Source organism: Falco biarmicus, chromosome 6 (assembly GCF_023638135.1).
Source record: "Falco biarmicus isolate bFalBia1 chromosome 6, bFalBia1.pri, whole genome shotgun sequence".
Taxonomy (NCBI): domain Eukaryota; kingdom Metazoa; phylum Chordata; class Aves; order Falconiformes; family Falconidae; genus Falco; species Falco biarmicus.
The window spans coordinates 54,757,631-54,770,594 of NC_079293.1; the positions used below are offsets into that span (position 1 = coordinate 54,757,631).

Here is a 12,964-nt window from a genome sequence, read left to right on the forward strand (position 1 = left end):
AAAACAAGAATTTTGTTTACTTGAAAAAAAATGAGGTTTTGGAATCTCTTTTCGGCTTGGAGCAAACTAAGCTTTACAGATGCTCTTTGTGGAAAGCGAGAGAGGAAGAGGGAAGCAGCCTAAATAAGTGACTTTTTCTATAAGCTAAAATAACAAATGGCTGAGTAAATAGGGCAGCACTCACCTGGGATGTAGAATGGCATGTTTAAATCCCTGCTGTACCTAATTGCTACAGTAGAGAATAAGATTTAATTTTCTTTTCTGCTGAAGGTATTCTAGTACGTAAATACAGTTAGCTATTCATTGGATCAGGAAAAGGGAGCCCTGTGTGTCTAGGGGGTCTGTTCCTCTTCCTTCTCTTGTTTCAATCAGAAATGATGCTGTGAGCCTTAGGGAGCTGCCCATTGAAATATTTCCATACATTTCTGGGAAACGAACAATTTGTGATTAATGAGATTTGCCTAAGATTTTTGTTAACAGATTTTTGACCAATCCTAATAGATTCTTTTTTTCTCTATTTGTTCAGAAGGGGAGAGAGAGAGGTGGCACCTCTTTAACCAAGCTGTAATAAAAATGTGTAAAAAGTGTAACTTTGCTGCTGCTTTTCATTATTTGTGCATCTGAAGAATATAAGTTGTCCTACGAGATGCATCAGAAAGATGCTGATGGGTTTATCCTAGTATTTTTTTTTCTTTTCTTCATTAAAGAAAACTGAACAAAGCTACTTTTTGAAGTGCCGTTATTGTTTAGGTAACTGACATTAAAAACTGATGACAGGATGTGAGTTTCTAATTTTGGTGATGTCCCATCGTTTTGAGGGGAAGTTGGTTTTGAAGTAGTGATTGTAAGCACAGCAGGTGCTGGGGTCTTGTAGCAGCAGGCAGAACTATCACATGTTGGGACAAAAATACTCTTTTCTTTCTTGGTAGATACAGGGATAATATTCCCATAACTGTTTCTCTGACTAACCTCTACATTATGTGCAGCTTCAGAATTCTTGAGATGTATACTGCTATTTAATGTACAAGCTGCCACGATATGAGTGTGTTTTGGTTCTGCAGTGTTTGGATAAATATGCAGGTATATGACAGAGCAGAGGGAAGACACAAGATCAAGCTGAAATGGATTTCTGAATCTTTGCCAGTCAGTCTGATATATTTGGGAATAAATTATTATCTGATGGGAAAACTGACTCTTATCTCCTTCATAAATACCTTTTACTTCACAGTACGGTAATTCATGATGATGGTAACACTAACTGAAATAGGGATCACTGAGAACAGCACAGAAGACCTCTTGTGAAATATTTCAGTCTTGCCATGAGAACAGAACTTCGATGCATCCGTGTAAATTGGCATCCTTCCATTGACTTCTAAGCACAGTGAAGTGGGTGGTTTTGGGTTGTGCACTTCTTGGACAGACATGCAGGTACTCAGCAGCAGCTGGACTCCCTGAGAGTCCAACTTCAATGGTATTTTGCAGATTCATATCAACGAGGGTGGCCTTGATATGCACAGGCTCTGGTTGCTTCTTCCTGCCCTTCCTCTTTTGTAATTGGTTTAGTGGTTTGAACAAAGTGCAGAGAAATAAATTTCTGGTAACAATATTGTGCTGACAATATTTTAATAATGTAATAAACTGTTCTTGCTTACCCTGTTCTGGTCCACTGGTAGCTGGGGTTCATGTGCTTGCAAAACAAATGGATGCAAATTTGGAATGTACATACGTTTTTGCCTGTTTAAAAGACCGTATCTTTCCTAATATTAAAAGGCAATATTGCATGGCACCCTACATCTTAAAACTTGCACTGCCAAAGCTTTACTTTTCTTGTGGAAACATTAATGTTTATCTTATTCAACTTGATATGATATGGTAGATATGATAGAACTGGATGCAATCTTTGGAAGCAAAAGCAAGGGAGAAGCTCCTTTCATTTTAATACTGTTTTCTATACGCTGATGTTTTGTGGAATATGATCTTTCTGAAAAACAAAATAATTTTTTTCAGAAGTATTCATGTTTGCCCCAGGGATGTCATCTCTGACAGAGATGATTTAACATCATCCATCCAAATAGAGAGTGAACACTGTTACATGGGAATTAAACAATTTCAGCCACCCCTGAAGTTCAGTGGTTAAATTATACTGCGGGCACCCGGGCTCCCCTGAGAGCCCTCCAGCTCATCACTGCCATAAACAGGCTGGAGCACCCAACCTCTTAGGAATGACTTCATATTAATAAAGTCTTTACCACTGAACAAGATTGTAAAATAATTCTAATTTCTTGTAGATGTCAAAAAAATGTGAAAGTCCACCTTGAGCTGCTGAGTAATGTGGGGTATACCTCCAGGCTCACCCTAAATATATAGAAACTATGGGCAGCTCTAGTTTGAAATAGTACAAAAGAGGCAGAAGCAGGGATGAAAAGTTGTGAATAGTTCAGATACCAAGCTGGTTTAGCTGAACAGACTTTCAGCTGGTTCATACCCCTTCATGCCAGAATGTCACTAAACAAGATTGGGCAGGGAGAAAAATAAGTGCCAGTGGGAAAGAGGAGACTGGGGTGGGAGAAGAGAGAACAAGACAGATGGCAACAGAGGTTTCATCAAGACACAAAACTTTCTTCCTGTCCCCCACTGGTGCACTTGGGCAATGAAGTTTTCAGTACTTGGGGTTGCGGAATGCTGAAGTAACATCTCAACCTAACTACAATCTAACATCGAGCCTCCTCTTTTAAAATAAATGTGCCATATAGTTTTTAGTTTGGTCTGCATATGTACATTGAAATAATCACATTTGAGATGTGGGTTTTTTTCCTTTTTTTTTCTCCTCTCTCTTTTTTCTTTCGTTTTCTTTTCTCTTTTTTTTCTTTTTTCCTTTCTCTTTTCTTTCTCTTTTTCTTCTTTCTCATTTCCCCTCTCGTTCCCCCTCTCTTTCCCCCTTTCTTTCCCCCTTCTTTCCCCCTCTTTCCCCTTCTCTTTCCCCCTCTCTTTCCCCTTTCTTTTCCTTTCTCTTTTTCCTTTTTACATTGACAGGTTGAGCCATTGATCCAGAAAGGCCATGAGAATCTGGTGCACCATATCCTGCTCTACCAGTGCAGCAGCAATTTGAACGACAGTGTGCTGGACTACGGACATGAGTGTTACCACCCCAACATGCCAGACTCTTTTCTCACATGTGAGACTGTCATTTTTGCTTGGGCCATTGGAGGAGAGGTAGGCTGAATGGCTTTCTGACAGGTTCATCAATGGGGATTTAGGAGGGTGTGTATCATCCTGAAGCTTCTTCCTAGTGTATTAGCGATTACTTAGTCTGTCTGTTTTCAAGGGTACACAATCATAATACCTAAATGCCTCAGCAGTAAGTCCTCAACTTCTTGTTAACTTTTTAAGGATGAAATGCAATGGTCATCCTGAGTGACAAGCTACAAGTAATGAAAATAGTATAGAGAGAGTTGATGCCTTAGGGAAAGAAAGATGGCTTGGGAGCATGGGAGTCTGTCCCTGTACCATCTTGTCTCATCTGATATGGAGATACACTGCCTCCAGCAATGACCAGTATCTGCTACCTGTGGAGAATGCCAAAAAGAAAAGCAGTCTCTGTAGGTGACTGCATGAAAGACACGGAGGAGAAATGTTCCAGACAAAGTCAAGCATAGATTTAATTAGCTTTGTGCATCACCAGGGCCTGGTTACAGTGTTTCCCCATTCAGGCATACCATTGGGAAGTTTCCTACCCAGCCCAAAGAGACATCATTTCAGTGTAGGAGTGATCCTGTGTTGGTGCAGAGCCAGCACAAGGACCACTTTGCTCATGGCAATGGGTCATATCTAAAGAAAACACAGTCTCTGATGCCAAGTTGACCCCAAGCTCTGTTTTCAGCTTATTTCATATGTTAATTTTGGCTGCAGTTAACGCTTTAATCTGACATAAGGCAGCATTACTGCTGAATGAATACCACCCCTTCTTTAGCCCCCTGATTCACTTAGTGCCCACACAAACGATGGTGTGGGCACAGAGAGGGACTGGAGTGATGGTAGTTTCTGGAGCCTTCATTTGCCAGCCTGCAGTCCAAAACCATCTTCAAGTGCTGCAGTGTGAGGAAGATAGAGCTGCTACATGGACCCATGAAAAAAAGTTTAATCCACTACGAGCATTATCCCTGCTGTATGCTTTGTGCAGTTTTGCCATCAGCTATGCTCTGACCTAGTATTTGTACTTTCAACTGTCTTAATCTAAGTGAAATAAAAACCTCACATAAATAAGTTATCATTTGACAAGCACTATGGAGGTTTTTGCAAGGATGATCCCACTGTTAAAGATCTGTAGGGAGGAATCTGACAGATCTGGGTTACATGCAGGTTTCCCAGAGTACTCACTTCACTTACTTCAATTTACCTTTATGTAAAATGGAGGTGATAATATTTATTATTGTATACTATGGTTAATTCATTAAATGTCCATCAAGCATCAGAAAAGAATAGGAACTCAAATTGCACATTTCAGAAAGTTAGAATCTCAAATTGCATATTAAAATATTAGCTATATAATATAAAATGATGCAGATTAATTCCTATAAAAGTGAATTTGGTAAAGAGTTCCTTAGAAGATATTGGTGTTTCAGTTTGAATCCGGAGCAAGGTTTTAAGTAAATCTCCTGGTTATCTCCACTTACCAAACTCTGTTTATCATCATGAGTGGTTTGAGAACTTGCACAGCCCCCTTTGGGATGAAGTTAAACTGACAGTGCCGTGGTGAACCCAGCATCTCCCAACAATAAATGGGGTTCTGTGCATGGGGTCTGAACAGAGCTTGTCCAGGGGAGCATCATCTGGGAACAGTGTGTCCAGCACAAGCTGTTGCACTGTACAGAGCTATTTCTTTTGCACTACATGGCTTGCTAATGTAAATGTAGCCGTGAAGATCACCTTTATTGTTCAAATCATTTTACTTAGAATACAGTGATTTGTGCAGGAAAAACAATCTAATTATGTACAACCTCAGTATTCCCTGGAAATTACTGCTTTTAGAAACTGGGAACATTTAAAATGTAGATTCACCTCTTCATAAGGGTTTTATTGTCAGACAAACTGCTTGATGATGCAATATTTATACATTTTAAATGGAATTTTTCCTTTTCTGCTCAAGCAATAAATACAGGATAAATAATCATAAGATCACAGGATAATGCAGGTTGAAAAGAACCTCAGGAAGTTTCTGGTCCAGCCTCTTAGTTCAAACAGGGTCAGTGGTGACGTCAGACCAGTTTTCTCAGGGCTTTATCCTCTAGTAAGTGTAGGATCTACTATTTTATATTGACTTAGTTATTTAGTGCATCGAGTATATAATAAATATGTTACACCACAATGCCATGTTCAGAATTTAAAAAGAAATCACCTCTTAATTTATCATTAATATGACTGTATCATTGAAAAAAAAAAAGTCATTGTATTTGTAAAAAACAAATTAACTTTTAACTGTGACAAAAAATACCTTAACTCTGTATGCATGTGTTGATTTCCAGGGCTTCACCTATCCTCCTCATGTTGGCTTATCCATTGGCACAGCAGCTGACCCCCAGTTCGTCCTCATGGAGGTGCATTATGACAATCCATCTTACACAGAAGGTTTGTACGTCACACTCTTTATAACACACAAAGCTGAAAGATGTAATAGACCCAAGTGCCTCATTGCATTGCATGGCAAACAGAGCAAATGCAAAGCTGAGGCTTATTTTCCCCTGCTCAATTGTTCCTGGTTCCCAGTGTTTTTCTCACTGCCCTCAAAAGCTTAACCTGAAGTCAGCGAGAGATTCCAAAGAATTGTGGACCAGGTGAATACATCACTTTTATCACTACATTCTTGTTATGTCCCTTTCCTTTTGCTGGGAAATCCAATCAGACAGAGCACATAGCATAGCACCCAGACTGTGGGACAGCAACACAGGGAATGAGCCTTTTATTCATTTTTTATAGCACTTTTAAAAAGACATCTACCTGAACTGTGGTCAGTTTTTGAAAGTGAAGTATGGACTCAGGTTACTAGACTGTTCACTGGGTAAAAGCAGGTGATCTTAAAAGTTAAGCTTTTCTTTTGTAATGGTGGTTTTGTTTTTTTTTTAATCTTCTTTCTAAAATTCATTTATATTTAGAAGCAGCTAAAGGAAGAAGTCAGGGAGCCCCAGAAAATCTAGGGATCTTTGAAGCTGACTTTTAGAAAGATAGTTTTTTGTTCTGAAACAAAAGTTTATTGAGCTAATTACTGTACCTGAGAATATTCTGGTGATTGCTATATATGAACCCAGTAAAATCCAGTGCAGCACAGTGAACTGGCCTTTCTTCACACCCTCACATGTTAAAAGAAAATCCTCTCTGTGGGTCACGGTGTTCTGTCTTACTGTTATTCCCCCTCTTTTTGTTGTACTAGATGAACTATCTCAAAATTGGTTTATTTAATGACAGACTCTCTCCTTCAGCATGCACATTTGCATGGGATAGAGTAAACTCCATTGCATCCTTGATGTTGCATGCTTTTCCATCAAATGTTACCTGAAAGCCCAAGAAGATGCATGGAGAAGAACTGTTTGGGTTGGTTGTGTCCCTAAATCCACTGTTTTGTTTTAATCAACTGTGCTGTATGATACCGTTGTTTTAGTTCAAGTGGCACACAGAAAGACAGAGAATGAATAATGGTTCATTTCCTTTTTAAGCAATGGGGACACCTTTGCCTTGCTGGCACAGTCCCAGGTGAACACAGGGTCTTGCCAAAGACCTGGGAAAATTCAGACAGCAAAGGCAGAGCAGGGTGTCTGTAATCCAGGTTGTTTCTCTCCTCCTTGCCAAAACACACGGTATAAGATTGTGCCAGGAGTGTGAGGGAGTAGACCTGGGTGCTCCATCCGCTTCAGGTGGGGGCATGTGAGTCCCCCTGACACAGCACCAAACCTGCCACTGGGTCACCTTCGTTTTGGCATTTTGGCACCTGCATTTTCCCACTTTGGGTCTTGCAGTTAAAGGCTGCATTGTTAGCCTCATGTTGTGATCTGGGGTAATATTTTCACAAGTGACCCAGATTGGTAGGCAGCATTGGCTCCCAGTTAGACTAAAAAATGTTTGAACTTCTCCTAACATGGCTGGTTTTGAAAGTTTCTGTTTCTGAAATCCTTAACATTCACTTTTCAATTGAAAGGTGGCCTCTTTTGAGGTTGTTTATCAAAACCTCTTACATATCACAAAGATTTCTAGCATTTAGCAACAAGCTTGAAGGGGAAATACCACATAGGAAATACTCAAGTTGATGAGATAATACGAATAACTTCAGAAAGGTAATGAGTATGGATCCCCAAACACTTTAAAACTGGGGTGTTTTGGGACAGTATGTAGCACCTGAAATGTCATGATTTGTATATTGCAAAATGCCTCATAGTTGAATACCACTCTAAATTGGCAGCGCATAGTTCATATCCTTTGTTCCTTAATAATTATATACTACTCTGTCTCAAGTATTTTAGTGACTGGGTAACTTAGTCCCTGCTCTGTTCCTCTGCCATTTGCTTATCTTGAAATAGCTTGCTGATTTCACATTGATGTAAAATTTGGTTTCAGGCACTGCTATATCTGTTCTGTTTTTTAGAAGACTAGTACAGGTCATTAGAAAGTCTCTCACCTTCTCTGAGAGATTTGGTATTTTTTTTGCATTTTTAATTTTCAAAATTGAAATTTGCAAAGGGACAACAAAGAAGAAAGTAACAGATGAACTAGCAGAATGCAGGGCTTGTGCAACACAAATTAATCTTTATGTCTTGCCTAATAAAAATGGCTAATAGAAGATCAATAATTATAAGCATGTAGATGATGGAGGCAACAAAACTTATTCATAGATATACAAACAATCACGTATGGCTGAACATGCAGGTGAACAAAATATATTCATACCACTTTGAGTCTTAAAGACTCAATCTTTTCACAGCATGCTTTGGTTCTCTGAGCTACTTTCTGAAATCAGAAGTCCTTGAGTGAGTGCAGCATTAAAGTCCTCTGTAGTTCTCTTGTCTACTTTATGCAAGGTGCTGATGTTGTCTTCAGGTTTGGGATTCAGGAAGCCAATTTTCATGTTTAGTTGATGATCTTTTAACTGGGGAGATTGTAAAAGGGATTTGGTCATCTGAGGTGTGCTGTAATGTGACAGGCAGTCCAAACCAAAGGGAAGTATAATTAATGCTAGGGCCTAGGGTGAAGGAATAGACAAATTCACAGGTAGAAAATAATGCACGACTTGAAAATTTTAAAGAAAAAAACCACAATAACATTAAACTGTTGTTTAAATATTTCATTTGAAATCATACATGGAACCTTTTGAGGTCTTATTATTTCCTTGTATTGTTTGCTCTGCCTGTGATCTAACCTCTTTTCTCTGAGGTCCATATTCCATAACTTAGCAGAAGAGACATGAGGGCTATGGACAGCACATATTTTTCATTCACATCTGAACTCCACAGACATTATGATACCATGTTTAACAACCCTTTTGTGGGGTGCCCCTATTTATTGTTTCCTGCATATGGTTTGACCCCGGTTGTAGAGGTTGATTCATCGATTTTCATCTAAAACTTAGGACATGCCTTGAAAAATATGAAACAATTGGATTTTTTTTCCTCTTTTCTTTAAAATATTGATTTACAGCCATGGATGACTGTGTTCTTTTGTTGCAGGCTTGATAGATAACTCTGGTCTGAGGTTAATTTATACTCCAGTTTTAAGGAAATACGATGCTGGGGTTATTGAAGCCGGTCTTTGGGTCAGCCTCTTCCACAATATCCCACCAGGCATGCCTGAATTTGTGTCAGAGGGTCACTGCACACTGGAATGTCTGGAAGAGGTATGTCTCCTGCCTAAATCCATTGCTTTTCATTCTTAGAAATAGTTTTGGACAGCCAGCCACTTTAACTTCTTGGGAAGATTGATAGTTACTGGTTAAAGACATGTGAGCCAAGGCATCTGCTACGTGTTGCCCTCCAGAATGCTGAGTCTTTTTGATCAGGATATTTGAGGTGCTCAGTATTCAAGCTGCTTTACTGATATGAGTAATAGTGGATGACACAGTGCTTGTGATTTTTAATTGTCTGTTCAATATATAAGCATATGTTGCTTTCCATGGCAAAGCTATTAATAGCCTGGAATGTTAGCCCAAAAAGATGTTGAGAGAGACTAATTCAGATTTCATGTGCAAATGGCTCCTAATGGCATAGTGAAATCCTGAAAGGTATTATTAGACCAACCACAGAAACTAAAGACCTGAACAGGTTTTGTTGCATGGCCCAAAGTACAATATTACGCATTCATTAAACACTTGGTTTTCATTAAGATAATTTAAATAACTTCACAGATAATGGAAGTATTGTCTAAAATCTGTGATTAATGTATCACAGGATTCTCATATGCTTTGTCACGTATAGAGAAAGGTTGAATCAGTACTGGTTCTGATGTGATTTAGAGTGAAGGTTAAATTAGATATGGAATTTAGATGTGTTCTTGGTGGTGTTAAATTTTGCTTATTGTCATAGCATTTTTCAGCCTAAAAACACTTGAGTAATCTATTATTGTGACGTTTCTGACCTTAAGGTTGTACTTGAAAGGTATTGCAATAACAGATTATTTCTAGTTTGGGCTCTAAACAAGTCTAGCATATATTCAGATCCATAGTTCTCAGCTAGAATGGGAGTGATGTCAGGTTTGTGTCAATTTCAAAAAGCTAATTTTAAAATGTTTTTGACCTGGAAAAAAGTTTCAGATGTAAACTTACAGTATTTCACCATCAGTTGACTTGAAGATGGGAAGTTGAGCATATTATAATTACAGTCTCTGTTTATAGTGCTTCTCTTGGTACAATGTTGATGATAACATCATTCAAAACTGCATAGGTATTCTTTTTCACAGTAAAGATCCACATTCACTAGTGTCAACCACTAGCACTGAAATTATGTGCAGGTTTTAGTGTAATTCCCTTGAAGGGCTTAATCTGTTGAGAATTATTGGCAGGCCAGTTGATTTGCGTAAAAACTGTGTGCATTGGGAGTAAGTTAAGTTTTTCCTAAAAAGAAAAAAATCATGGAAAAAAACTAGCCTTTTTTTGTATATAAAACCTTAATTTCACATACAGATTTGTTTTTTCTTCGGACTGCATTTTGCTGTAACCTGAGGGAATGTAAAACTCATTTATTAATATATTTTTACTCTGTTTGTACATTGTAATACATTACATGACATTGCATCTGGGCACACTGATGGTGTTGGTTTCCCTGGCCAGGCTCTAGGCGCTGAGAGACCTGCTGGGATTAATGTGTTTGCAGTACTTCTTCATGCTCATCTTGCTGGCAGAGCTATCAGGATGCGCCACTTTCGCAACGGCGAGGAGCAGAAGCTGCTTGCTTATGATGATGAGTTTGACTTTAACTTCCAGGAGTTTCAGTATCTGAAAGAAGAAAGAACCATCTTGCCAGTAAGATACAATTCTTTCCCTGAGAGTGTTTAAGACTTCATGTGCCTAACATTTACTCACATTTAGGATTAATTTTTCTACAGTTTCTTATCAGGGAATCATAGAATTCTTTAATGTTTTATTAATTTTTCCACTTACTGCAGAGTAACTTATGCAGAGTAACTAATGCATTAAATTTGCAGTGTCTCAGGAGTGTCCACCCAATTCACTACAGACCCATCAATTCAAGCTGTTCTTTGGGTGTGTTTGTTGTCCACAATTACTCAATTTAAATTTTCCTATCACAAATGTTTGAACAAAGCAGATTATAAAATCACACGTGCCTGGTGGTGCCATTGTTGTGCATCCAGCTAGCTGAAGAATGGAAATGCCATCACATGGCTTTATGGAGCCGCTGAGACCAAGTAGCACATCTCAAGTATGTACACACAGCAAGTATTCATCCAGCCTTGCAAACATGTCTACAAATCAGCCAAGTCTTCTGTTTATTTCAGATTTGTAGTTGGTGTTGGGAGTAAAACTCCATGTTTATGTTCTGTGTGAGGTTTCACTAGTAAGCAGAACCTTTTGGAAGAAGAAATTATGCAATTCTGCTATTCTTGTCAGAATAATGTAATATAACTTTCAGAAAAATCCCAACTACAATTATATTATAAAGCAGTAGGTATCCATAGGTATTGCATGAAAAGAGTCCGTATGTTTTTAGATGAGTCACTCGTTTAAAAATTAGTTAGTTCCAGCCAGCATCTGTTTTTGAAGCTTTGGCCTGAGAACAGAAAGTTTAATGCAGCAGAGGTTGGGTGCTCCAGGTCTGGCCAGCAGAACAACTGAAGAAGTTCTTGTTCTGCTGCACGTGAACAGGCCTGTTACCAATGAAATTGGTCAGATGCAAAATGTCATACAACTGTATTTTGTTTACAATTGGAGCCAGTAAGGAAAAGGGAGCTGAAAAGACCATTGAAATGACTGAACTTCAAGTATACTCAGGAGCCCCATGTTTTAAACTTCCAGGCTTCTCTCCGAGTCGCTTTCTCTCTTAGGTCTCTTCTCCTATGCTGGGAGACATTGATATTTGTCCTTTAAAGGCAAGAAGCTAAAATATTAACTTTATAATTTAATTTCTACAGCAAAACCTGGATGTTCAGGTGCAGCATTTATTCTTTGAAGTCAAACTGCTTGTACTCCACAAGGACTTCAAAGACAAAATGGTGTTACCTCCTCCAGGAAAGAAGTGTTGAAGGGTTTAGGAAAAGGGCTGGCAGAAGATGACAGGTTTGCAGAGAAAGCCTGTAATATTTTTAGGAAAATCCATGCAGATTATAGAGAAAGGCCTCTTAAAATTCAAGAACAAAAGGGAGTAGAAAGCAGAAAGACTAAAAGAGGTATCAACTTCATAAAAAAGACAGCTCAAGTAAAAGCTGGAATTCTTTCTCTGAAATGAGCCTTTTTTATGCCTTTTTTTTGTTTTCATCTTATGCAAAACTACCAGTACAGCTTTACATATATCATTTGGTGTAATTCAGACCACAGTCTAATCAATTAACTAATAATATTAAAAATTTTTGTGCAAGTTCTGTTATCCTCTCCTCTGCAAGTTTTTTCAAGGGTGTATCCATCTTTCAGCTTGTGGAGTCCAGGTTGTTTTCTTCATATACTAACACTCTCTTCTGAATTTGGAAGCAAAAGATCTAATGTCACAGAAAGAACACTTTTAGTGAACGCTATCTACTCCTTAAGCCTCAAAAGCTAGAGACCTGGTTGGTGGGAAGCAGCATATTCCTGCTGGGAGCAGCAAAGCTGTGCCACTTCATGCTGCTTCAGAAACCTCTGTCTCCATTTGGCTGGCAGGAGGCTGACACACCTTCTCCCAGAAGCCTGGAGTAGAGTTAGTACTAGCACTGGTCTGGCCATGAAACAGCCCGCAGGAAAGGAGAAATTATTAACCTTTGAAGGGTGATCTAATTTTTTCAGGGAAGAGTAATACAATGGGTGACAAGGAAACATGATGATACCCCCAAAAATGTACCAAAGCAAATAAACATCTTACATCCTTGTGATATGAATTTGCTCAAAAATATTAGATTTTTGATGTCTGGCTATGTTCTTCAAAATTTTAATTTCCATTTGATTATCATGGTGATCTTGAGATTTGTATTTGATTAGGTACAGGGAATAAAGGTACTACCAAACTGTAGATCGGTTTGTCAAGGCAGCAAGAAGTTAATTGTATGTACTTGAGAAGGTAAGTATTCAGCCTTTCCCATACATATCTGTCAATGTAGTTAAGTTTTTGCCTGCCACTCCTCTACTCCCAGGCTTGGCAGATAAATAGTTGTTATTGTGATGTGGAAAGCCTTCTTTTCCTCATTTGGCAAGTATTTCTATTAAAGTTGGCATCATAAATTGGCCTGGGGAAAGCTATCCAAAGTAGCAATGGATGAGTTTGGGAGCCAGAATCATGTATATGTC

General features: G+C 38.6%; 1 protein-coding gene across 1 annotated transcript in view; it reads left to right on the forward strand.

The window, feature by feature from the left end:
• MOXD1 (monooxygenase DBH like 1) overlaps positions 1-12,964 on the forward strand; it is a 51,495-nt gene that overhangs the window by 29,238 nt on the left and 9,293 nt on the right. The window contains exons 5-8 of the mRNA XM_056342824.1: positions 3,034-3,213; positions 5,523-5,625; positions 8,709-8,875; positions 10,304-10,495. Of these exons, the coding sequence (XP_056198799.1) occupies positions 3,034-3,213; positions 5,523-5,625; positions 8,709-8,875; positions 10,304-10,495 (642 nt within the window). The remainder of the gene's footprint in view (positions 1-3,033; positions 3,214-5,522; positions 5,626-8,708; positions 8,876-10,303; positions 10,496-12,964) is intronic.